Below are 24,720 nucleotides of genomic sequence, written 5' to 3'. Positions count from 1 at the left end.
TATTAGGAAGAGAACATCACCAGACAGACGTTTAAATTGTTTTATTTAACTAAAACAACAACGTTGCATATTCTGGATTTTTTTCTTCAGCAGCAAACATGTAATATTTTAACAAAACAAGCATATGAATTTTTGAATTTAGTTAAACATTCAAGTTTTTTAAAATCAGATTTGTTTTTGTTAAAATTGTTTTTAACTAAAATAGTTAATAAAATATTTTTTAAAAAAATTTAAATCAACTATGTCAGCCAGGTCAACATGAGAAACTTAAAATATTGGCTTCTGCAGCTAAATCAGTCATCTTCACCTTCATTTCCCTGTGTTCATAATCTGGAAAAGAAAAACAAGCTTTCCTGCTTTTTCAGGTCCCAAACAATTTCTCAGTTTGGAATGAATTAGTCTAAAGCAGGGGTGGGCAAACTTTTGGGGCCTAGGGCCACATCTGGGTGGGGAAATTGTATGCAGGACAGGAGGTTGGGGTGCGGGAGGGAGGGCAGAGTGTGAGAGGGGGTACGGTGTGCAGGAATGGGCTCAGGGCAAGGGACTGGGGCAGAGGAGGAGTGCGGGGTGTATGAGGGGGCTCAGAGAAAGGGTTTGGGATGCAGAGTGCAGGAGGGGGCTCAGGGCAAGGGACTGGGGCAGAGGAGGAGTGCGGGGTGTATGAGGGGGCTCAGAGAAAGGGTTTGGGATGCAGAGTGCAGGAGGGGGCTCAGGGAAGGGGTGCAGGAGAGATGTGGACTGCAGGAGGGAGCTCAGGGCAGGGGGTTGGAGTGCGGTGGGGGCTCAGGGTAGGGAGTTGGGTTGCAGGAGGGGTGCGGGGTGTGGCAGGGGGCTCAGGGCAGGGAGTTGGGGTGCAGGGTGCAGCAGGGGCTCAGGGCAGAGGGTTGGGGTGCGGGAGGGAGTGCAGGGTGTGGGAGGAGGTGCGGTGTGCAGGAACAGGCTCAGGGCAAGGGACTGGGGAAGAGGATGGGTGCGGGGTGTATGACAGGGCTCAGGGAAGGGGGTTGGGGTGTGGCAGGGGGCTCATGATAGGGATTTGGGGTGCAGGGTGTGGCGGGGACTCAGGGCAGGAGATTGGGGTGCAGGAGGGGTGTGGGGTGTGGCAGGGGCTCAGGGCAGGGGGTTAGGGTGCAGGGTATAGCAGGGGGTTAGAGTGCAGGAGGAATGTGAGGTGCAGGCAGGGGGCTCAAGGCATGGAGTTGGGGTGCAGGAGGGGTGCAAGGTGCAGGCAGGGAGTTGGGGGGTCGGGTGCAGGAGGGGTTTGGGCTCCGGCCCGGCGCCGCTTACCTAAAGCGGCTCCGGGGTGGCAGCAGTGCGCACTGGGGCCAGAGCAGGCTCCCTGCCTGCCCTGGACCCACATGTGCCGCTCCAGGAAGCATCTGGAACCACGTCCCTGTGCGACCCATGGTGGGGGGCACAGGGCTCTGCGTGCTGCCCTTGACACGCCTCCAGGTACCTCCTCCGGAGCTCCCATTGGTTGCGGTTCCCTATTTCCAGCCAATCAGAGCTGCGGGGGGCTGCTCCTGGAGGCAAGAGCAATGCACTGAGCCCTCTGCCCATCCACCACCCCCCTGGGCCCCAGGGACGCGGGGCCTGCGGCACCACGGGGGGCAATCCCATGGCCGAATCCAAAGCCCTGACGGATCCGGATCCAGCCTGCGGGCTGTAATTTGCCCACCCCTCGTCTAAAGGAAGAAAATATTTCTACATCAGCAGAAGAAGTTACTGCTGTTAAAAGTGAGATTAGCACTTCAACAGTCTCTGAATCCAAGTGCTTAAGTGACTTCCATCAGTTCACTGGTGTGACTTTCTTTAAAACATCATCAGCAAACATATATTTCTTGAATAGTTCACCCTTAACTCTGGAGTTTGTTATAGTTGGCATTATGGAGGTGTCATAAATATAAAGGGAAGGGTAAACACCTTTAAATCCCTCCTGGCCGGAGGAAAAACCCTTTCACCTGTAAAGGGTTAAGAAGCTAGGATAACCTCGCTGGCACCTGACCAAAATGACCAATGAGGAGACAAGATACTTTCAAAGCTGGAGGGGGGGGAAAACAAGAGTTCTCTCTGTCTGTGTGATGCTTTTGCCGGGAACAGAAAAGGAATGGAGTCTTAGAATTTAGTAAATAATCTAGCTAGATATGCGTTAGATTCTGTTTTGTTTAAATGGCTGATAAAATAGCTCTGCTGAATGGAATGTATATTCCTGTTTTTGTGTCTTTTTGTAACTTAAGGTTTTGCCTAGAGGGATTCTCTATGTTTTGAATCTGATTACCCTGTAAAGTATTTACCATCCTGATTTTACAGAGGTGATTCTTTTACTTTTTTTCTTCAATTAAAATTCTTCCTTTAAGAACCTGATTGCTTTTTCATTGTTCTTAAGATCAAAGGGTTTGGGTCTGTGTTCACCTATGCAAATTGGTGAGGATTTTTATCAAGCCTTCCCTAGGAAAGGGGGTGTAGGGTTTGGGGAGGATTTTGGGGGGGAAAGACGTTTCCAAGTGGGCTCTTTCCCAGTTATATATCTGTTAGATGCTTGGTGGTGGCAGCAATAAAGTCCAAAAGCAAAAGGTAAAATAGTTTGTACCTTGGGGAAGTTTTAACCTAAGCTGGTAAAAATAAGCTTAGGGGGTTTTCATGCAGGTCCCCACATCTGTACCTTAGAGTTCAGAGTGGGGAAGGAACCTTGACAGAAGGGATAATTGCTGGATGTCCATGTCACAGCCAACTCCTCCTCTTCAGCAGTTAAAGTTTGACCCTGGTACTGAGTACTGAGAATATTTGCAAGAAAATGAGCTGGAGATAGTGCTTGTCCCTTTCGTTTTTTAAAGGCTTGTAATTTAAATCTGTCATTGAATATTTCTCTTTTTAAGATCTCACTCAATTCCTTCCAAATTTCAAAAGTGTCAGCAATTAAACAATTATTTCCCTGCATTTTGTTCAAGGCTCCAGAAATAGGCTTCAGGGTACTCAGCATGTGTTCAACATTTCTCTTAAGCCCAATGTTGAGAACTTAATACATGGCACTGTCACGGCCTTTTTCATGATTTTGTTCACAAACTGTCATCAGATTAGGCCAGTTGTTGATATAGTGCTCGAAACAGTCCACTGCTGAGTTCCATCGCACGTCTTGTAGGAAAGTTAGTTTGGTTCCTCCCACTTTTTTCAGAGCAGATGCTGCAAAGTGGTTGTTGCGGAAGTATTTTGCAACTTCAACAACATTAGCCTTTATTTCTGGAACACTGAAGTCTTTGGCTAGGAGGTGCAGCAAATGAGCACCGCAACCGTATGTTATTAGCTTGGGACTCTCTTTATTCTCTTCTAAATAATTTCTTCTCATCTTGGATACATTTGCAGCATTGTCTGTGACCAAGTTGCGTACTAGACATTTGAATATTTTTCCACAGTTTGTTGTAGCTTTTACTGCTGCTACTTGTAAGTATTCTGCTGTGTGTGCATTTTCTGATGCATCAATTGTTTTTGTAAAGAAGACATTCCCTTCTTTTGTTGTCACACAAGCACATACAATGGGATCACTGTGGACATTGCTCCAGCCATCAAGACCTAGGTTAACAATTTCACCCTCCAGACTATTTGCACACTGCTCAATTTCTCTTTCATACACTTTATCTAGCAATTTGCCTGCGACATCTGTTCTGTTGGTGGACTTTATCCTGGTCTTAATGACTGGACCATGTTAATGAAATGTGGGTTCTCAATCATACAAAAAGGAGAGTTTGTTGCATTTAAAAAATGGGCAATTTTTTCATCAATTATCTCTTTTTGTAATCTGCTGGTTCTTATCACAAACTTATCTATGATGGTTTCTGGATGATGGAGATTTTTTTTTTCTTTTTGCTACAGGTTATATACTATGGCTATGTGACAAACATGATGTGACTGAAACACTATCACTGGCAGATAACTCTGAAACTATAGAAAATTATGGTGATCTTGAAGCTGGATAGGCTTCAGAATCCTGTATGTTGAGGATGGATTCTCCTAAACAAAATAAGTCAGTTATTTAATTGTTATTACCATACTGCTCATCTAGTATAACTCATTGCATTCACTGACACTCTGTACTACTTTAAAGGTGAAATTGTAAAAGGAAGATCTGCCTATTTCAGCTATTTATTTTTTATCACAACTGCATCTAAAATGATAGTACCATAGAGTAACAATTATATTTTTTGCTCAAACATAAGAATTCAAGAATAGCCCAAAAGGAAGACAGGCACTCCTTAAGAAAGAAGCATGAAATAAAAATGTTTACCAACCTGAAGTTCCTGCATATTCAGACATGTTCCTTTCATCATTTACAACGCAGCTTCCTCCTGAGAAGGAACACTTCTCATGATATTGTTTCATTCGGGCAGCCAGAACTTGCATTTCTTTGTTGCACTGTTTGCATTTTGCATGCATGCCTGTCTTACCCACAGGTAGAGGCACTTCATTAAAATATTCACAAACTGGGTCTCTTTTATGGCCTGCTGCTATTATACATTTTCCTTTCTAGTGAGAGAATGGTATGGTAGATCTCAAATCAATGAAGGCTACACTCAGAAAGACCTCCAGACTTCTGGAATATGCTGCTCAAACAGTTTCACTTTTGTTTCTACTGCCTGTCCTTCCCTTCTCTCATTTATCTCCAGACTTCTTCTCCTTGTCCAGATCTATTCCGCCCCCAACAATCTTCTATTATTGAACTTTTTGAAATTTTGCACTTTTAGAGCGAGGTAAGGGATTGATTCTGTACACAAATTTGCAGAGGGACTATTTAATAGGGTTGAAGTCTGTTATTTCTCACCTCCCTATTTATTTATTTATATGTTTAAACACATTTTTGCTGTTAACAAGTATGTTATCTCTGGAGACACACATCCACAGTTTGAGAACTGCAAAACTAAGCATCTCTGATGGTATCTTCTAGACTGAGCACTGAGTCCCATTGGGTAGATAGAAAGATTAACCTAAATAATCTATACAGGAGCCCCTGGAACCCCATAAGATTGGGTCCCTAATTCTTGAACTATTGGAACTCATTTACAAAACTTTTCTTAAACATTACATGACTATATTGTCTCATACCATAGCATTAGAATTTATAATCCCTATTCCATGATGAGATATCTTTGAGCTATAATGTATCTTAATCTCCCCTCAAAAATCTGATTTAAATAAAAAAAAAATCCACTTTTTTTTTTAATCATTGATTTTTATCCACCCTGCTTTCCCCTGTTACTCAACTATCTCCACCCCACCCTACCAAGTTTGTCTTAACAGTTTTTGGCCTGAAGATTTTCATGGTTGCTCTCAAGCCAAAAAAGAGCAAACTTTTATGCATACACATGGACCTGGTGGCATCTGATCTGATGGAAATGCTGTCAGGCACACAGTCAGCTATGGGCATAATTCTTTTTAAAATACTCTTTTGGTGGGACTCTTAAGTAGTAGAGCTTAATCATGCAATATTTTTACCATTAAAGTTTGGTGGTAGCATAACTGAAATTAGTCCTCCTTTGGATTTTGCTGCATAGAATCTGGTTCTTTGATCTGCAAAGCCACAACAGACTGTTCTGAATGTTCCTTCTTTTGTGGTACTGAAAAAATTAAGAAAATATGTACAAACTCCCTTTTTAAATGTGTGTGTTTCAACTTAATCATGTAACAGCAAAATTAGTGCAGGAGAAGGAGGCATTGTGTCAGAGTGGTCAAAACAAATTTATGGGCTCTTTAAGAGGTTCTAAATTAGAATTATTTTTTTCATTTCAAATTGTTTCCTTTTGTCCTAACTTTACTTTATTTTCTGTTTTGTGCTGGAAAAAAATAGATGGAAATGAATAAAGTATTTTATTGAAGGTTTCTCCCTAATTCCACTGTCCCACTACTATAATTGATAATATAATGTGCTTCAACAGAAAAATAGTTAGACACAGCATAGTCTGAAAAGCTAGTTAGCCATTTTTGTTATTGGTGAAGCTTGTGAGGCCCTATACTCAACTTGATGGCACTTCTCTGTTTGGATGTAATACAATTACTTTAGAATACCACATCCAATCAATTACAAAAAGGGAATATTCTAGGCATCACTGGGCAGAAGTCTATTAATTTTGGGGGAAAATCCGAAAACCAGAAGGGGTGAAATGGGGGACATATTGAACCCCTGGCATCTGTTAGCAGAGCCACATGTAAGGGGACTGTTGCCCCCTTACTAACATTCAGTGGGGGTGTTTTAGTTACTAGCTCCCAGTACTAAAAAGGAGGAAGGATCGATGGAGAATCAGGACCCTGAGACTGACAGCCCCGAGGAACAATGGGGAGAGGCCAATGTTCCAGGTCAGCCTGCATGAGCAGGCTAATCAGGGAGTCAGGAGGCCAGGAAGGTCCCGTCCTCCATGTGAGCTGGAATTGCCTGGGTCAGACAGAGTGTGGCTGAGCTAAGGAGAAAGCAGGGGCCCAAGCTAAGCTGGGGAGCAGAACTGTGCCAGATCCAGAGGGACCAGAAAAGCAGCCCAGAGAGAGCAGAACCTGTCCTGGGAGCAGAGCTGCAGCCCCAAAACCAGAGGCACAGCCCAGAGAGAGCAGACTTGCCCTGAGAGCAGTGCTGCAGCAACCAGAGCCAGAAGGGCCAGTAAAGCAGCCCACGAAGCAGGTCCGTGCTGGGAGCAGAGTCACAGAAGCAGCCTGCAAAGCAGACCTGTCCTGGGAGCAGAGCTGCAGCAACCAGAGCCAGAGGGGCTAGAGAAGCAGCCCAGGGAGCTGGAGGCAGAGCAGCAGAGACAGAGTGATGCAGCTGGGGCTGGAGCAGTCCAGAGCTGGGTGCGGTGAGCATCTGGGAAGACCGAGGGGGACCTTGGGCAGTGGGCCCAGCACAGGGAGACGCCTCACCAAAAGGCTCTGCAGGCCGGGCTGGATCGTAACCCCGACAGGGTGGGGGCGACACTAGGAAGAAGGATCCTACCACTTAGAGCCTGAGAGTGTGTGGCCACTACGAGAGCAAGTGTCCAACCCACAACATCCCTGCAGCACAGCCAGAGCCTGAGAAGAAGGCCTGGGACTTGAAAGGAACAGACTGTGAACTGACCTGACATTCCAGAGACACTGTTTGTGATGTTCCCTGCCACAGAGTGGGTTGATGTGTTTCCTTTAACCATTCCCATTTTTCCTTATTCTTTTTAAAATTAATTGTTGCATTTGTTGCATAAAACTTGCATTTGCTTTAACTTGTATGTAATGGTCAGTGGGTCAGAGAAGTGCCCAGTGCAGAGAGAGTACCCTGGAGTGGGGACACCCTAGCCCTTGTCCTAGGTGACCACAGGAGGGTTGGAGGTTGAGCCCCCCAAGAATCCTTGGCCCAGCCTTGTTGGGGTTACAAGGACTCTGCCAGACAGGAGAGTGGAAGGGGAGTCCTCAAGGGCAGGGAGGCCACTGGGTAAAGGAAGTGGGAGCGAGGACTCAGATCCTTTCGCTAGCCCACTTCACCGGGGTAGTGCAGAAACCAGGAAAGTTCCCCACAATAGCAGGACTATTCCCCCACTTACACACAGTTCCAAGCACCCATGTAATTGTCTATAGATCAAACTAATTGATGGCACCCATTAACATCTTCCAGCATAACAATATCGCCGTTTTCATCTCTGTTCATCCTACCAATATGGTTTAACATGTTGACACCCTGCATGATTTATCATTCAGACAGAAAAAAGAGAAATAATAATAGAGGCTGTTGTAATAACTGGACCTACAACTTTATCCTAATTGTGAGCTCAACTGTAAAAAGTAAGTGAAAGTTCATAAGATGTCACAATAAATTATGACAACAGATGTTGACAGGACGGTAGGGGGTACAAAAGGGAGCCAGACAGAGTAGTAAATTAATCTAAATGAAAAGGCATACTGATATAATGCAGACTGTTATTATCATGCTTGGTAAACAAGAAAAGCTTGGAATCAGGAAGGAGTGAACCAAAATTGATGTGTCACAAACTAAGCCTAATGGGTGGATAAAACAATGAAGGAAGGGGCTATTCTGCTCTTTTGCCTTAAAAAAAGACTTTAGGGAGAAAAATTGGCTAATGGAGCAAGGTTCACTATTGTGGCTATAACCCACCATTTCTTGGGCCCAGGGCCGGATTAATGCAGGCACTTTAGGGGCTGCAGCCCCGGGCCTTGGGCTAAGTGGGGCCCTACAGGTCCTCAGCCCGATGTTTCTTTTCATCCAACAAGTCTCTGCACCACAGGCCAGACACTGGTCCCCGAGCCTTGATGCCCTCCTTGTGGCCAGAGCCATAAGTGCCAACTCACTGATGTGCCCCTGCGGCCCCTAGGTGAGGGGCATTCAGGAAATCTCTGCCCACTGCCCCTGCTCCTCCCCAACGCCAGCTCCGCAGCTCCCATTCGCCGGGTACTGTGGTCAATGGGAGCTGCAGGGGTGGTGCCTGCAGGCATGGACAGCATGCACTGCGCAGAGTGGCTGGCCCCTCTGCCTAGGGGCTGGTCATGCTGGCCACCTTGGGGAGCAGAGCAGCGTAGAGCCAGGGCATGCAGGGATCCTGTCTTAGCCCTGCTGCACTGCCAACCAGGAGCCACCCGAGGTAAGCGCCTCCTGGCCGGAGCCTGCACCCCATACCTCCTCCTGCACCCCTACTCCAGCCCAGACCCCCTTCTGCACCCACATTCCCTCCCATATCTTGCACCCCAACCCCCATCCCAACCCTGAGCCCCTTCCTGCACTCAAACTCCCATCCAGAGCCCGAACCTCCTGCTGCACCACAACCCCCTGTCCCATTCCTGGCTCCACCCCAGAGCTTATCTCCCAGCTGGAGCTGCACCCCCTCCCACATCCCAATCCCCTACCAGAGCCCATTCCCCCACTCCAAACACCCAGAGACCCCACAAAATCTAATAGCCCTGAGCCCACAGGAGAGTTAATCTGGCCCTACCTGGGACCCCAGGCCTTTGTCATCCTGAGAGGTCTAACCTAACCAGGCCAGAGAGGAGGATCCAGATACAGTTCCCAGCCAGAGTCTCTCAGAATCAGCATAGATCTCCCAGTGACTAATGAAAGCAACCTGGGAGATTTTTAATAGGATATTTTAAGAATGACATCACATCCTGTTGGGGAAAAAAAATCTCCAGGAATAGCTTCTGTCAGAGTTGGGAACCCAGATGACATTGCCACTTCTACCAATTCCAGCTGAGTCCCAAACACAATTTGGGATGAACAGGATTGGATTTAACAACAGCAGCTTCAGCCCATCTCTATTAATTTCTTCTCTTTTCCCCAAGAGGACAATTACTACCATCTTTAATATCACCTATGAGACTGTAGGTCAAGTTCATTGCACACACCATTTGCTTGCATTCCTCTGTCCCCCACCCTACCCCCACCACCACCCCCTTGTTTTTCTTTCTAAAAAGTCTCTTCAGATAAAGAGCAAGGCATGTTGCTAAAATGGAAGTTTTATTTAATACTTTATAGCTCAAATGCTTTAACTGTTTTGCCTTCTTATTAACCTTTTATCAAAAGATAAAGAAAGGATTTTGAATGGTGTGTTTGCTGTAGTACTAAGCAGGCTGAAGTCTCTGTATGCCAAACCTGAATTTTGTCCAACACAGTTTAATTTTGGACAGTGAGTGGATTATGTTAACACTTTTAGCCCATATATTCCATCTAAACTAATATAACAGGGCACACAAAGCCCTTGCCATGGGGAATGAAGGAGTCGGAGACCCTGGGAAGAGGGGGAGTATGCAAACCCTGGCCATGAATCGAGGAGGGAGTGGGAGACAGAGCCCCTATTGGGAGGGGGAGTAACAAGGAATCCCTGAAATAAAAGGGGATGGGAGGGTGGGACACAGGGAACTTGTAGGGAGGAACAGAGGAATGCAAGCAATGGTGTGTGAAATGAACTTGACCTATAGAAGCAACACAGTGTGTGACACTGCTGACCTCTTCCCCTCCCCCCAGTATATTTAGTAACATAAGGAAAAGACTTTTAAAGTATGTTTTGCTTGGTGTTCTTTTGGTTAAGTTTAGAACATTTCAGTTACTTAGCCCAGATTCTTGGCTCTGTTAGGGTCATTTTGCACTTGTCCACTGATGTATAGTCGTATAGCTTATCATGAGATGATCACCCCGGGATAGGGCTATCTTCAGTGGGCAGAAAGCCAACATAAGCTTCTAGGCCAAATCCCCCTACAACAGACTCAGGGAGTATATCTAGGAAAAGGGACAGCGCTGGGCTGCTGGCAGACAGCACAATTTTGAGTAGTTATACTGCGGGACCAGTGTGGTTTCATAGCCCATATAAGATGAGAGAAGTGCAAAAGTGGCTTAAAGCCACTTCTTGCAACTCTCTTGGACTTGCACTGTGGGCTCCTCAGTCACCACTGAAGATTTGGACCTAAGCCTTATAAAATTATTTCATTTGTAAAATCTAGATTGTTATGAGTGTTTGAGGGAGGGGAGAGAAGAGAGAATTGGTTATTTGGCAGGTTGGGGGGGATTTTTTATGGAGGAAAGTTATTCTACATTGTAATTGCATCTGATACTACTTCCTATACGAGTCTGTGGTTTGGTTTGGTTTTAACTAAAATTAGCTGCTCATATTTAAGGCTGATGCTTTCAAAAGTGTATCAGAGAATGGATTGCTGGAAATGATTTCTGTGTTGAAACTGCTGGGAGATGTTATTAGTTTGCCTGGACTTCTGTAATTATTTTGATCCCTGTCCTCCTTCATTGCCATTCACTAGAATCAATTTCTGGTGATTCTTTTTTTAAATTCTAAAAATTTTTTACTTTGCCTGGTAATATCTTTGGGTATTGCTCAACTAGTTCTAATAATTTATTTCAGTGAGGAAATCATGTTCTTTAGAGTGTTTGCAAAGTGTGTGTGGTGCAGTCTTCTTTCATTATGCCAAAGGTTTTCACGAAGGTTTGGAGCTTTTTACCTATGTTATTTTCTGAAAGTACTGTAGTTTTAAGTTATTGAAGGTAGAAAGTTCTTCCCAAGACCTAGCAAATCGGTACCGAACTTCTCCAGTACAAGCCCTGCCATTCTTTGGCTAATTCATACTAAGAAAATGTTTGCAAATAATCTTTCCTTCATAATCTTTACCTTTTATAATTAACTATTCTTCACACAATTACATTTTAAAGGATTTCTGAATCTTGATGTGTGGAAACCAAACCCCTACTAAAAGAAAAGGAGTACTTGTGGCACCTTAGAGACTAACAAATTTATTTGAGCATAAGCTTTCGTGAGCTACAGCTCACTTCATCGGTTGCATTCACCCCTACTATGACCTATAAGAATCTTAGTTCTAAACACCACCATTGTAGGGTACAGCAGGACTCTTGGATAATAATTGTGAAACAACATATGGTACAGTTATAAGTAACAGTTTTACTAGGGAAGGGCAGATTAGCAGAATCAAGGAAGATCATTAATAAAAATGAATCCAGTTTGTATTACTCCAGCAATGTAATGGTCAGCTTCACCAATACTTAGGTTGTACTAAAGCTACTCCTAACTAAGGGATCAAGGTCTTCAGTTTATATTTCTGTCCCCCTTCCTAGCTCTGACACCACAGAGGCTTACCTGTGTCCCTGTTCCCATTTCCCCCTTTAGCTAAACATGATTCCAATTTTCCCACCCCCATTCCCGTTCCCATTTCCCCCACACACACCCACCCACTTCCTGATTGACTGCACACTATGTAGTAAAACTTGAGTTCTGCTTAGCTATACCTTAACCAATAATTTTCCTGAAATTTAACTAACCAATCCTAACATACTGTAACAAGATTATGTAACCAATTATATCCCACCACCTTAATTAGTTTACACCCAGCAAAATTAATTATATAGCAGACAGGAACAATCACAGAACCAGACAGAGATTATACAGACAAACAATAGCAAAGTGGGAACTATAATGACAAAACAATACAGAAATGAGGATTTCACATCCCAGCTATTGATAAGTGAGTTCTTGCCAGACAGGATGTTATCAAACTAAGTTTTCTTTTACATCTTCTAGGCACTTCCCTTTCTGTGGAGGTGATAGGCATTATCAGGACAGGATCGTATTCCTAACAGCCCAATAGCATCTTATTTCAATGAGACTCGTTTGGAATGTGAGGATGTGACCGGTCGCTTCCCAGCTTATGGCTGCCTCTGTTGCTTAGCCAAAGGCCTTGCCTAAGCACAGGGCCTCAGACTGTCACAGTAAGAGAAGGCCCTTAGACTGGCAGACAGTGATTTTGATTCTTTCTTTTATACCTCTAACTAGCCAAGTGATAAGAATACACCTAAATTCAAATGAGAGGACAGTAAACTGATAGTGGCTGTTGTTCACCACAAACCTGAGGCATCTTCTGTAGGGTGGAATTACCACTTTATGAACGTCCACATCCTTCTAGTCGAGGGCGGCATAACAGTCTCCTGAATCCAATGAGGGGATAATGGAGGCCAAAGAGACCATGCGAAACCTGAGTTTCTTGAAGAACTTGTTGAGTTTCCGTAGATCCAAGATGGGCCTGAGGCCACCCTTGGCTTTTGGTATTAGGAAATACCAAGAGTAGAAGCCCTTGTCCCTTAGCTCCTGAGGAACCTCTTCCACTGCCCCTACTGAAAGGAGCAAGTGCACATCCTGTATAAGAAGTTGCTCATGAGAGGGGTCCCTGAAGAGGAATGTTGAAGGGGGGTGGAAGGGCACAGAATTCGATGGAATATCCCCTCTCTAGTGTGCAGAGCACCCAGCGGTCCAAGGTGATACGGGACCATGCACAGTAGAAAGGGGATAGTCGGGACGAAAAGCTAAGAGAGGTTGGATCCAGCTGTAGTACTGGTGCACCGTCCTCAACCGCACCTTCAAAAGGGTAGTCTGGGGCCGGGCACTGGCTTGGGCTGGCCTGAGCCCTGGCCTGAGGAGGGGTGTTGCCTCCTTCTACAACTCCTGTCCCTCCTACAAGGAGTGTTCTGGCAGTTCTGAGGCTGGTAGAACCTAGAGGGAGCTTGTGTCCGGAAGTGCCTATATTGGGTGGCAGGCGTATGGAGCCCTAAGATCTAAGGGTGGCCCTGGAGTCTTTTAGACTATGGAGTCTTTTATCCATTTTATCAGCGAAAAGGGCCGAACCCTCAAAGGGAAGGTCCTGGATTGTTTGTCGGACCTCATGGGGCAGACCAGAGACTTGCAACCAGGAACCTCTCCTAATTACAACTCCCGTTGCCATACTACATGAGGCTGCATCTGCGGCATCCAATGCCGCCTGCAGGGAAGCTCGGGAGATCAGTTTTCCCTCCTCCACCACTGCCTCCCTGTTTTTAGGGGAGGGTCCCTGGAAGCCCTGGTGCTCTCGCTTATTGGCCACATCAACCATGAGAGAGTTGGGGGGGTGTATAAGTGTTTGTATCCCTTACAAGGGACAAAGTACCACCTCTCCTTCTTCTTGGCGGTAGGGACCAGAGATGCAGGGGTCTGCCACAGGGTCTTTGTTGTCTCTGAAATCATCCTTATTAAGGGCAAGGCTATGCAGGAAGGACCAGAGGGTGCGAGCATATCGATGGCCGGGTTGGATTCTTCCATGACCTCCTCCACCTGTATGACCAGGTTCTGGGCAGCATGATATAGGAGCTGCTGGAGGACCCTGGTATCCTCCAGGGCTGGGGCCATCACCATCCCTGCCACCACTTCATCTGGGGAGGATGAGGAGGAGAGGCCTAGCAGCGGGCCCCACTCACTCCCTTCAGTGCCCCATGGGTCTTGTGGCATGCGGTATTCTGGAGCTTGTGGTGCCAGGGCTGCTGGGGGCTGAAAAATCGGTGCCAAGGGAGACAGCACCAAAGATGTTGGTTCCAGCGGTGCCGATATTGTTGACGCCAGTGGTACCAACGCTGCAGCCGCCAGCAGTGCCACTGATTGGCAGGTCAGCACCAGAGCTGTAGGTGACAACAGCAGTGTTGGTGGTGCTTCTATTGGTGGTGGTGTTGCCAGTGGACCAAACAGTGCCTGCAGAGAGGAAGGAGGACACCGATGCTGACCTGGACCTTGGGTCCTGGACCTGTCCCTGGCACTGGTGATATACCCAGGATGTCCAAAAGGGCCACTGCATGGATGGTTGCCACTGCGGAGGCCATGGTACGGGGTGCGGGGGCGGTGGTCATGGTGGGATCTGGACCTGCTCCTGGTCCTATCTGACCAATAGGATTCTGATTCCAAAGTCTTTGAGTAGGAGGACCATGGAGGAGCGGTACTCTGGGCCTCTGGAAAGCAGTGCCAAGAGGTCAGGGACCAGTGCAGCTCCTCCATATGGGTGGGCCATGCCAGAGAGAAGTGTACCGGAGATAGGGATCAGCGCGCCATCATTGCTGGGTTTATCCCTTAATTGGATGTGGGGCCATGCGGTCATCAGTGACTTGTCTCTCCTCTGCTGGGAGGATGGCGCTGTGAGGCGTAAAGGTCCCTGGGTACCTCAAATGCCTCCAGAGTCAAGAGGAGATGGAGGTGATCACCTTGGCAGCCCAGGAACTGTTGAGGGTTTGGACTCGACTGAACCCCAGATGGGGCAGGAGTCGACGAGATCCTGGAAGGCTGGAGAGACGAAGCTGCCTGGCTCAAGATGTGCTTTAATGTCGCAGGTTCTTTGGTCTTTAAAGGAGGAGAGTGACCCCTATCTGGCCTTTTCTTCCTTTGTGGCACCAAGGACTGAGCACAATGCCACACTGCAGAGGGTTTCTTATGTGCGGAGCTGTGGCGGTGCCAGGAATCCTTGCTCAGCACCAGCTCGTGCACTGTTGGCACCAGAGCACTTCGGACTGACGTGGAAGTGCTCGGCGTGGGTTCTGCAGATCCTGGGTCAGAATGCGGTTGAAGTGCCACTTCCATTAGGAGGATCTTGCGTCTTTGGTCCCTCTCTTTTAAGGGTCCTAGGGCGAAAACCCTTGCAGATCCTGCACTTGTCCTTTTGGTGGCTCTCCCCAAGGCACCGTAGACAAGAAGAGTGCGGGTCACTCTTCAGCATAAACTTGCCACAGTCCTCACAGAGTTTGAACACTGGAGATCAGGGCATATCCCAGAAATGGGGGAAAATGTTGTCGGGTGGGGCCCCCCCAAGAGTCACAACAACTGCCTACTAACTGTAACTAATAACTAGTGAACTATTTACAACTATTTAAGAAAGAAAAGTGAAGAAGACACTGTCAAACGCGCTTGCAAAGCAAGAGCAACAGTTGTTCCAGCTAGCCATCACCAGTGGTAGGAAGGAACTGAGGGGGTGAGGGTTTTGCAAGGCTCTATATTGGGTGCCATAAAGGCACGACTCCAGGGGGCGCCCAGGCCGACCCTACGGACAATGCTAAAGAAAAAGTCCTAGCTCCTTCAGTTACATTGAGACAGGAAATACTTTTAGGGAAAAGAGCTGACATGTCTGTCAGCTGGCTGAAGGAGGAACAACAAATCCGTATGCTTTAAGTAGCTAATACGTTGGAAGCTTTATTGGTAAATGTCCTCTATCCAGCAAAATTCCCTCCAGTCAAAGATCTCTTCTAGCAAGCGGGGAAGGACCATCCCTGCATTCCGTCCCAATTCTTTCTCTTGAATGATAGCTCCAATCCTCAGTGTGATGTTCAGCTCCCTAGTTGCCCACAAAGGCAGGACTTTCTCCCAACCCTCCCTTCTCATTATGTCTCCCTTTCTTATACCGATGACTTTCTAAGTGTGTCTCATCAGCCCCTATCTCAGGGGCTGCTGCAGGTTGGAGGGAAACTTGTTGATTTTTTCTTTTAAAGGTACATCCCTCACAGAGTGACCTCATTTTGAACTAGAATTGGATAAATATTATTAATTGTTCCCTTAATTATATTATTTTTTTTACTGAGCTATTACAGTTGCTTTTGGTATAAATATTAAGTCAGTGATCTCCCTTTATCTGTCTTATAACCCATGTCCATTTCCATGAAGCTTTTATTCTAAAATGAAGTTGTTTGGGGATATACTGGCTTTAAACCATTGGATAGGCTGAGTAATACGTGCAGAAGAAAAGTACACAATGTAGTTACCTACATATTCTCTCATTGCAATTGTATATTTGTGTTCACAGGTCTGCAGAAGTTTTCTTCCTCTCTGAACACTAACAGGAGACGATATATTTCTGCTTTGCATGAAGAGACGTTTTTGTAATGTGTGCAGTTGCTGTTCCCAGACCTGGTGGGGAAGGAAATAATGGACACCATAGGAAGTTTTTTTTCCTTTTTGTTTTTGGAGTTGCATTGCTATGCACTGGATTTCTGCTTTCAGTCTTTATTTTACAGACGTGTCCATCTGGAACCTTCAGTGATTGCAACAGGGCCCTTAAGATTGCTGGGCCTGTGATTGTTGCTGTTGGATTAGTTTGTGTCTTACTGGCACAATCAAGAGTTAGGCTATACCTAAGTCAGAGACAGATGCAAGGTGAGCAGGTGTACAGCCTCATTTTTTGTCAAGGGAACTGTCAGTTTGCCCAGTTTCTTATCTTTGGGTTTTTGTTTTTAACTAGTGGAGTGCTAATTAGTTTCCTGGGCATTTGGGTTCCTGGATGTAGCCCAGGAAGACACAACCTACAGTATAATCAAACCAGCACTTCTGATGTTGAACTCTCAGGCTGTGGATTTCTGCCTCTTCAAATCATGGGTCCTTTGATTGTGCTTATTGGATTAAGTTTCTTCGTAATAGCTCATATTAAAAAGAAAACCAATTTAAATCTCAGCCAAGAATCCTCTGAAAATGGAGAACAGCCTCAGAGTCCAGAATCATTTCAAGTTACAGCAGGTAGGTAAATGATTTGCATATACTTTAAATTTGAAAGCTAGTTTTACTAACTGGTATGCCAGTTCCTATTTTGTGTCTGTGGTTTAACATACCAAATGAGAAACATGTTGCCTTACATCTGAAACATTCAAAGTGTAGTTAATTGTCTTCTTTCTTCAGGGCAAACTGCCTTTTGACTTACAAAAAACCTCCAAAGGCAAATGTGGAAGAAATCACACTATCTGGCATAAGTAATTCCAATCCTACTTCCTTTTCCAGAGAATGGAATAGGCATTGTAAATTGTAGGTGTCATGGCTTTTTTTATTACTATATTGAAAATGCAGTTTAGCTTTGAATTCTGGCCTGTCGTCTTGTCCCCTGAAATAGGACTGCAATGATTCAGATGCATAGGGTACTGCTTGTACTGTTTGTTTCACCATTTTAATTCTGGATGAATACAGTTTGTAAGTTTTAAACTACATTTTTAGTGGTCAGAAGGAATGGGTGACAAATTAACCACCATGCTGCTCAACTGCCACCTGATTGATTGGAACTGAAGTCAATTGCACACAAAATCCTGCCTTCGTCATCCTGACATAAGGACTATTTAACCTGATGCTTAATAGGAAAAAGTGAAGGTTTGAGAGGCTGACACCAGATATCGGGATATATGAGTGAGAGAGCTGTAGAAGAATTGCAGTTTAAGAAAATAGTCTTTGAAGGGGAGAAAGCAAAACTAGTATACACGCTCTTATATGTGGAGAGTTCTAAGAGAAGTAAAATATACAAACATTGTAGGATCAAGCCTAGACTTAAGATGTGGATTGCTGCAGGATCATGGTGCGCAAGTCTGTTGGTTCCATCACTTTATCAGAATCATTGTATTTGGCAACACATGCCCTGCTCAATTTTAGTATTAATTTGCTGTATGAATTGTCTTTGCAAGATGCTCCTTGTATGTGTGTTTAGTAAGCCAACAATCACTTCCTCTCCTACAACCTGTTTGAAAAGATCTAAATTCTGATATCTTCCTTAAGTGCGCTACTTTCAGAATAAGCTGACAAAACAAACATAAGGAGTACCCTGTGTGCAAAGCAAGTTCATGTAATAACATCAATGTTAACGTTGGGTAGGCAGGTGTTGCCTAAACACTGTGATTTTTGGGGAGGTGATGGATCAAAAGATTGAAACACCTTGCAAGAATAGAGGTTGAGTTTTACATAGAAAACTTAAGAGGCAAAGACACAAAAAGTGGAGTGGGCAGAGGGGAAGTAGTTGTTGCATCTGTTTAATTATGAGAACTAGTTGACTGTTGGCTGTCCATTAAAAACACTAAAACCCCCGCAAAATGCAAAGTTCTGAATAAGAGAGACCATACTTCCTTGTCCAACTTCATAACATTATCACTAATTAGTGTTCAGATTAAGCACTGCATAATTACAGTGTAGTATATAACATGTATTGCTTTCTTATCATATGAATTCTATTAGTTTTGTGCCTTCGACTGTGAAAATGTTATCTAAAATGTCTATTAGTTATGCAACTATAGGTACACTGGTTTGATTGTTCTGAAATTGTAACAATCACTTAGAAATCATTTGTGCCGACAGTTATAAAATCATTTCATTTAATAATGACATGTTGCTCCTTAACAGGCAATCAAGTTGCAAGATATAGTAATGGTATAAGTGCAGTTATTACCTCTTTCTATAAATAAGCACTAAGAACATATAAATCATAGAAAGCAAGGAACTTCCTGATAATTTGTTAACAGAGGAAATACTGCACATTTGAAGAAAAAAATTAAATCAATATGAATTGTTAAGCAGAGCACTGAACATTTTTATTTATAGCATCTTTACAGGTATGCACAGTACTTTATAAAACCCACATTTTAGACAGGCGGGGAGAACTAGGCACGTGTACCATAGTGATGAGCATGGTATAAAATCTCAAATAGAAAGTGTGTTAATAGCTCTTGCTCTGTATTTAGAGAACACACATGAGCCTGTGTGCTGGTAGGTTCTGCAGCCAACAGTAAAGGGATTTGTGTCCTTTAGTGAGATGGAACTTTTTTTATGGCTGCTTTTTTTTAGTAAGATGGATCTCTTGCATTGTAAAAATCCTCCCAGAATGTGTACATAAAATTGTTCTCTACACCAAGGAATGTCAGAACAGTTAAAGTAAGTATGAGCATGGTGCTTATCTATAAAGAAGATAAGCACAAATACTATACTACACTAGTATGAATATCTCTTAGGTTACAATGAGGATCAGGAAATGAGTTGAATTTTCATGTGTTACTAATTCATTTTTTTTTCTCTTTAGGTGATGCTGTAATGACATTCCCACCCCTCCCACCACCTTATTTTGCTGACTCTCTGTCACCACATGTAACTCATAAGCCACTTGCCACAGAGCTGCCTATGAATGAAAATCCTCCCCCGTACGACAGTATTGTAAATAATGGGTAAGACAGCCTTCATGTTTATTTTCTAGAATCTGCAGTGTTTAACTCATGGGTTGAAGTGTAGCTAGGACAACACTCTCTTAACCATCATTGATTTTATGTTTGACATCTACAAAATTTTCTAGTAACTCACTGAATTTCTTCCTTCTGATATTTTACATTAATTTTAAAATATTCTTACCTTGATTGCAGCAAGGGACTTGGATGCCTGGGTTCTATTTTTGATTTGCTGACTTGTGTGAACTTGAACAATCCAGAGACCTTTCTCTGCTTCTGTTTCCCTGGCTGTCAAATGAGAATACTACTGTTTATTTAACTACTTCAAAGGCTTTTGGGAGGTTTAATTAAAATTGTAAGTCACCTTTCATCTGAGGACCTCAGAGTACGAAGTATTGTCATTTCAGTAATTGGGGTTTTAGAACTCATAACTATTATAAGGAAGGGAAAAGTAGGGCCATAGTAGATTATGAAAAGGCAGGGAAGATGGGGCAAAGGAGAAGAGATGAGAAACTCTCTCCCATTCCCAAGTGGCTATTCATAGATACTAAGGTCAGAAGGGACCATTCTGATCATCTAGTCCGACCTCCTGCACAGCGCAGGCCACAGAATCTCACCCACCCACTCCTATGAAAAACCTCACCTATGTCTGAGCTATTGAAGTCCTTAAATCATGGTTTAAAGACTTCAAGGAGCAGAGAAGCCTCCCTCAAGTCAACCATGCTCCATGCTACAGAGGAAGGCGAAAAACCTCCAGGGCCTCTCCAATCTGCCCTGGAGGAAAATTCCTTCCCGACCCCAAATATGGCAATCAGCTAAACCTTGAGCATATGGGCAAGATTCACCAGCCAGATACTACAGAAAATTCTTTCCTGGGTAACTCAGATCCCATCCATCTAATATCCCATCTCAGGGGATTAGTCCTATTTACCCTGAATATTTAAAGATCAATTACTTATCAAAATCCCATTATCCCATCATACCATCTCCTCATATAAACTTATCAAGTAGAATCTTAAAACCAGATAGATCTTTTGCCCCCACTGCTTCCCTTGGAAGGCTATTCCAAAACTTCACTCCTCTGATGGTTAAAAACCTTCGTCTGATTTCAAGTCTAAACTTCCTGGTGGCCAGTTTATACCCATTTGTTCTTGTGTCCACATTGGTGCTGAGCTGAAATAATTCCTCTCCCTCTCCTGTATTTATCCCTCTGATATATTTATAGAGAGCAATCATATCTCCCCTCAACCTTCTTTTAGTTAGGCTAAACAAGCCCAGCTCCTTAAGTCTCCTTTCATAAGACAAGTTTTCCATTCCTCGGATCATCCTAGTAGCCCTTCTCTGTACTTGCTCCAGTTTGAATTCATCCTTTTTAAACATGGGAGACCAGAACTGCACACAGTATTCTAGGTGAGGTCTCACCAGTGCCTTGTGCCTTGTATAATGGTACTAAAACCTCCTTATCCCTACTGGAAATGCCTCTCCTGATGCATCCCAAAACTGCATTAGCTTTTTTCACAGCCATATCACATTGGCAGCTCATATCATCCTATGATCAACCAATACTCCAAGGTCCTTCTCCTCTTCCATTACTTCTAATTGATGCGTCCCCAACTTATAACTAAAATTCTTGTTATTAATCCCTAAATGCATAACCTTACACTTCTCACTATTAAATTTCATCCTATTACTATTACTCCAGTTTACAAGGTCATCCAGATCCTCCTGTATAATATCCCAATCCTTCTCTGAATTGGCAATACCTCCCAGCTTTGTATCATCTGCAAACTTTATTAGCACACTCCCACTTTTTGTGCCGAGGTCAGTAATAAAAAGATTAAATAAGATTGGTCCCAAAACCGATCCCTGAGGAACTGCACTGGTAACCTCCCTCCAACCTGACAGTTCGCCTTTCAGTAGGACCCGTTGCAGTCTCCCCTTTAACCAATTCCTTATCCACCTTCTGATGTTCATATTGATCCCCATCTTCTCCAATTTAACTAATAATTCCCCATGTGGCACAGTATCAAATGCCTTACTGAAATCTAGGTAAATTAGATCCACTGCATTTCCTTTATCTAAAAAATCTGTGACTTTTTCAAAAAAGGAGATTAGGTTGGTTTGGCACGATCTACCTTTTGTAAAACCATGTTGTATTTTGTCCCATTTACCATTGACTTCAATGTCCTTAACTAATTTCTCCTTCAAAATTTTTTCCAGGACCTTGCATACTACAGATGTCAAACTGGCCTGTAGTTACCCGGATCACTTTTTTTCCCTTTCTTAAAAATAGGAACTATATTAGCAATTCTCCAATCATTCGGTACTACTCCTGAGTTTACAGATTCATTAAAAATTCTTGCTAATGGGCTTGCAATTTCAGGTGCCAATTCCTTTAATATTCTTGGATGAAGATTATCTGGGCCCCCCGATATAGTCCCATTAAGCTGTTTCAGTTTCGCTTCTTCCTCCGATATGGTAATATATACCTCCATATCCTCATTCCCATTTGTCATGCTACCATTATCCCTAAGATCCTCTTTAGCCTTATTAAAGACTGAGGCAAAGTATTTGTTTAGATATTGGGCCATGCCTAGATTATCTTTAACCTCCACTCCATCCTCAGTGTTAAGCGGCCCCACTTCTTCTTTCTTAGTTTTCTTCTTATTTATATGGCTATAAAACCTTTTACTATTGGTTTTAATTCACTTTGCAAGGTCCAACTCTACTTGACTTTTAGCCTGTCTCACTTTATCCCTACATGTTCTGACCTCAATTAGGTAGCTTTCCTTGCTGATCCCTCCCATCTTCCACTCCCTGTATGCTTTCTGCTTCTTCTTAATCACATCTCTAAGATGCTTGCTCATCCAGCTTGGTCTACAACTCCTTCCTATGAATTTTTTCCCCTTTCTTGGGATACAGGCTTCCGATAGCTTCTGCAGCTTTGATTTAAAGTAATCCCAGGCCTCCTCTACCTTTAGATCCATAAGTTCTTCAGTCCAATCCACTTCCCTAACTAATTTCCTTAATTTTTGAAAATCAGCCCTTTTGAAATCAAAAACCCTAGTTGCAGATTTATTTTTGTTAATCCTTCCATTTAGTTTGAACTGAATTAGCTCATGATCACTTGAGCGAAGATTGTCCCCTACAACCATTTCTTCTATGAGGTCCTCGCTACTCACCAAAATTAAATCTAAAATGGCATCCCCTCTAGTCGGTTCAGCAACTACTTGATGAAGGAATCCATCAGCTATCGCACCTAGGAAAATCTGAGCCCTATTATTATTACTAGCACTGGTCCTCCAGTCTAGATCTGGGAAGTTAAAGTCTCCCATGATCACGCAATTTCCATTAGTATTTACTTTATTAAAGACATTAAAAAGGGCTCTATCCATATCCAAATTAGATCCCGGAGGTCTATAGCACACCCCAAGCACTATCGTAGGAGAGTCTTTACTAGTTTTCTTCCCCAATGTAATTTTTGCCCAGACGGACTCCGTCTTATCCATTGCATCGCTTCTTATTTCTTTACATTCTACCTCATCATTGATATACAATGCTACTCCACCATCTTTACCTTTGTTTCTGTCTTTCCTAAACAGCACATACCCTTCAATACCTGTAGTCCAGTCATGACTACTATTCCACCATGTTTCTGTTATCCCTAGAATATCTGGTTTCACTTCCTGCACCAGTAGCTCTAGTTCCTCCATTTTGTTACCTAGGCTCCTCGCATTGGTGTTTTAACATCTTAATTTTTGCTGTTTGGCCTCGCTCACATTTTGTACCCTATTAGGCACAGTCATTCTACAGCCAGTATAACCTATTAGACTAGTATCCACACCGCCCTCGCTCCTTATATACATTCTCCTACCCACGGCTGTATCCTTTCTTACTTCGTCTTCTTCCCTCTCAATGCTATAATCTGGCGTGGAGATTTCCTGGACATCTCCCAACCATCTCCCCCTAATTCCTAGTTTAATGCTCTCTTTATCAGTTGTGCCAGCCTCGATCCTAGAAGTCTATTTCCTTCCCTACTCAGATGAAGTCCATCCCGAGAGAACTGTCCTCTGTCCGTGAATGCCTCCCAGTGGCCATACATCCCAAAGTCCTCCTTATAGCACCACTGCCTAAGCCATCTGTTGACAGTCATAATCTTGTCACACCTTTGTTGCCCTTCTCTAGGAACAGGCAGGATCCCACTAAAGATCACCTGAGCCACAATTTCCTTAAGTGTCTTCCCCAGCCTAGCATAGTCTCCCTTAATACTTTCCAGTGAGAATCTAGCCGTATCATTTGTTCCCACATGTAGGATAATTAGGGGATTCTTTCCCACTCCCTTTAGGATCCTTTTCAACCTCAGGTCTACATCCCGTATCTTAGCACCCGGAAGACAGCACACCCTTCTATTCTCTGGATCAGCTCTAGTTACAGGCCTGTCTATTCTTTTCAATAAAGAGTCCCCGATTACATAGACCTGCCTTTTCCTGGTGACGGTGCTATTCTCCAGTCTCTCCTCTGTTCCCTCTCGCTGCAAGTTGTTTCCATTCCTATTTTCCCTTATAATCCTCTTCAACCCATCCTGTATCCTCCTGGGGCTCATATTTGGTGTAGTCTCCCTTGACTCTTCCCCTTTTTCTATAGGACTAGCCTCTCTTCTCTTCTTCCTTACCCTTCCACCTTCAACAAGTACCTGCTGAGCCCCTTCTTCATTTTCCAACTCTGCAAACCTGGTCCTAAGCTCTATTTCTCCTTGACTAGCCCGTCTTTTCCTCTGCCTGGTTCTTTGAGTCACATGTTTCCACTGACCACTTTCCTCACCCAGTCTCTCCTCAAAATTCCCCAGCCCTGCTTCCATCTGTGAGTCTGAGCTTTTCCCTTCAGATACCTCATATCTTTGCTCCATCATCTGCTCAAACCCCTTCCTAAACTCAACCAGACTTTCCACCTGCATCTCCAAACCTCAGATCTTTTCCTCCATCAGCTCTATCAGACGACATTTCATGCAGAAAAAACTCTTACCGGTCCTCCCCCCTCCAGGATCATGTACATACCACAGCTTCCACATCCAGTTATCCTCAATGTGTCTTCCACTACAGGAGTCACTCCCACAGCTGCCTCCGTATCTGTCATCTCTTTCCCACCTAAATCCTGTTAATCTGGGAAACAGAAGCCACACCAAAAAGACTACCCCCCCAGCAAAAGCAAACCCCAAACAAGCACCACAAGCCAAACTCCCCTGTTTAGAGCTCTGTTTGCTAGCTCCTGGGCCACTGCAGCTGTCTGGGCCACTGCCTGACTGGCTGGCTACCTACCTTTATAGGACCCCTAGTCAGAAGCCCCACCCCCTAAGCAGGGCTCAGCTGCTCTCCCAGCACAAAGCCCCACCCCCTAATCAGGCTCAGCTGCTCTCCCAAGGTGACATGCTCAGAAAGAGAACCAGTATTAATTTGCAT

The 24,720-nt window shown here is 44.2% G+C and overlaps 1 protein-coding gene and 1 long non-coding RNA gene across 3 annotated transcripts in view; one reads left to right on the top strand and one right to left on the bottom strand.

Annotated features, from left to right (window-relative positions):
• Nucleotides 1-24,720, top strand: part of TMEM171 (transmembrane protein 171) — a 69,547-nt gene that overhangs the window by 11,267 nt on the left and 33,560 nt on the right. Inside the window, exons 2-4 of one of the 2 annotated variants that reach the window (XM_038403271.2) lie at nucleotides 16,111-16,817; nucleotides 19,126-19,267; nucleotides 19,460-19,639. In XM_038403271.2, coding sequence (XP_038259199.1) covers nucleotides 16,190-16,817; nucleotides 19,126-19,267; nucleotides 19,460-19,583 — 894 coding nt within the window. In that variant the 5' untranslated portion in view covers nucleotides 16,111-16,189 and the 3' untranslated portion in view covers nucleotides 19,584-19,639. Of the gene's footprint in view, nucleotides 1-16,110; nucleotides 16,818-19,125; nucleotides 19,268-19,459; nucleotides 19,640-24,720 lie in introns of those variants that run through there. The other variant, XM_038403272.2, reaches the window with a different exon arrangement.
• LOC122460317 lies at nucleotides 3,785-4,509 on the bottom strand. The gene is made up of 2 exons (XR_006281562.1): nucleotides 4,284-4,509; nucleotides 3,785-4,005 (listed from the first exon to the last, which is right to left on the bottom strand). It is a non-coding gene; the product is annotated as an uncharacterized LOC122460317 (long non-coding RNA).

This window comes from Dermochelys coriacea, chromosome 5, assembly GCF_009764565.3.
Source record: "Dermochelys coriacea isolate rDerCor1 chromosome 5, rDerCor1.pri.v4, whole genome shotgun sequence".
In the NCBI taxonomy this organism is placed as follows: Eukaryota; Metazoa; Chordata; order Testudines; family Dermochelyidae; genus Dermochelys; species Dermochelys coriacea.
This window is presented reverse-complemented; position numbering and strand designations above follow the sequence as displayed.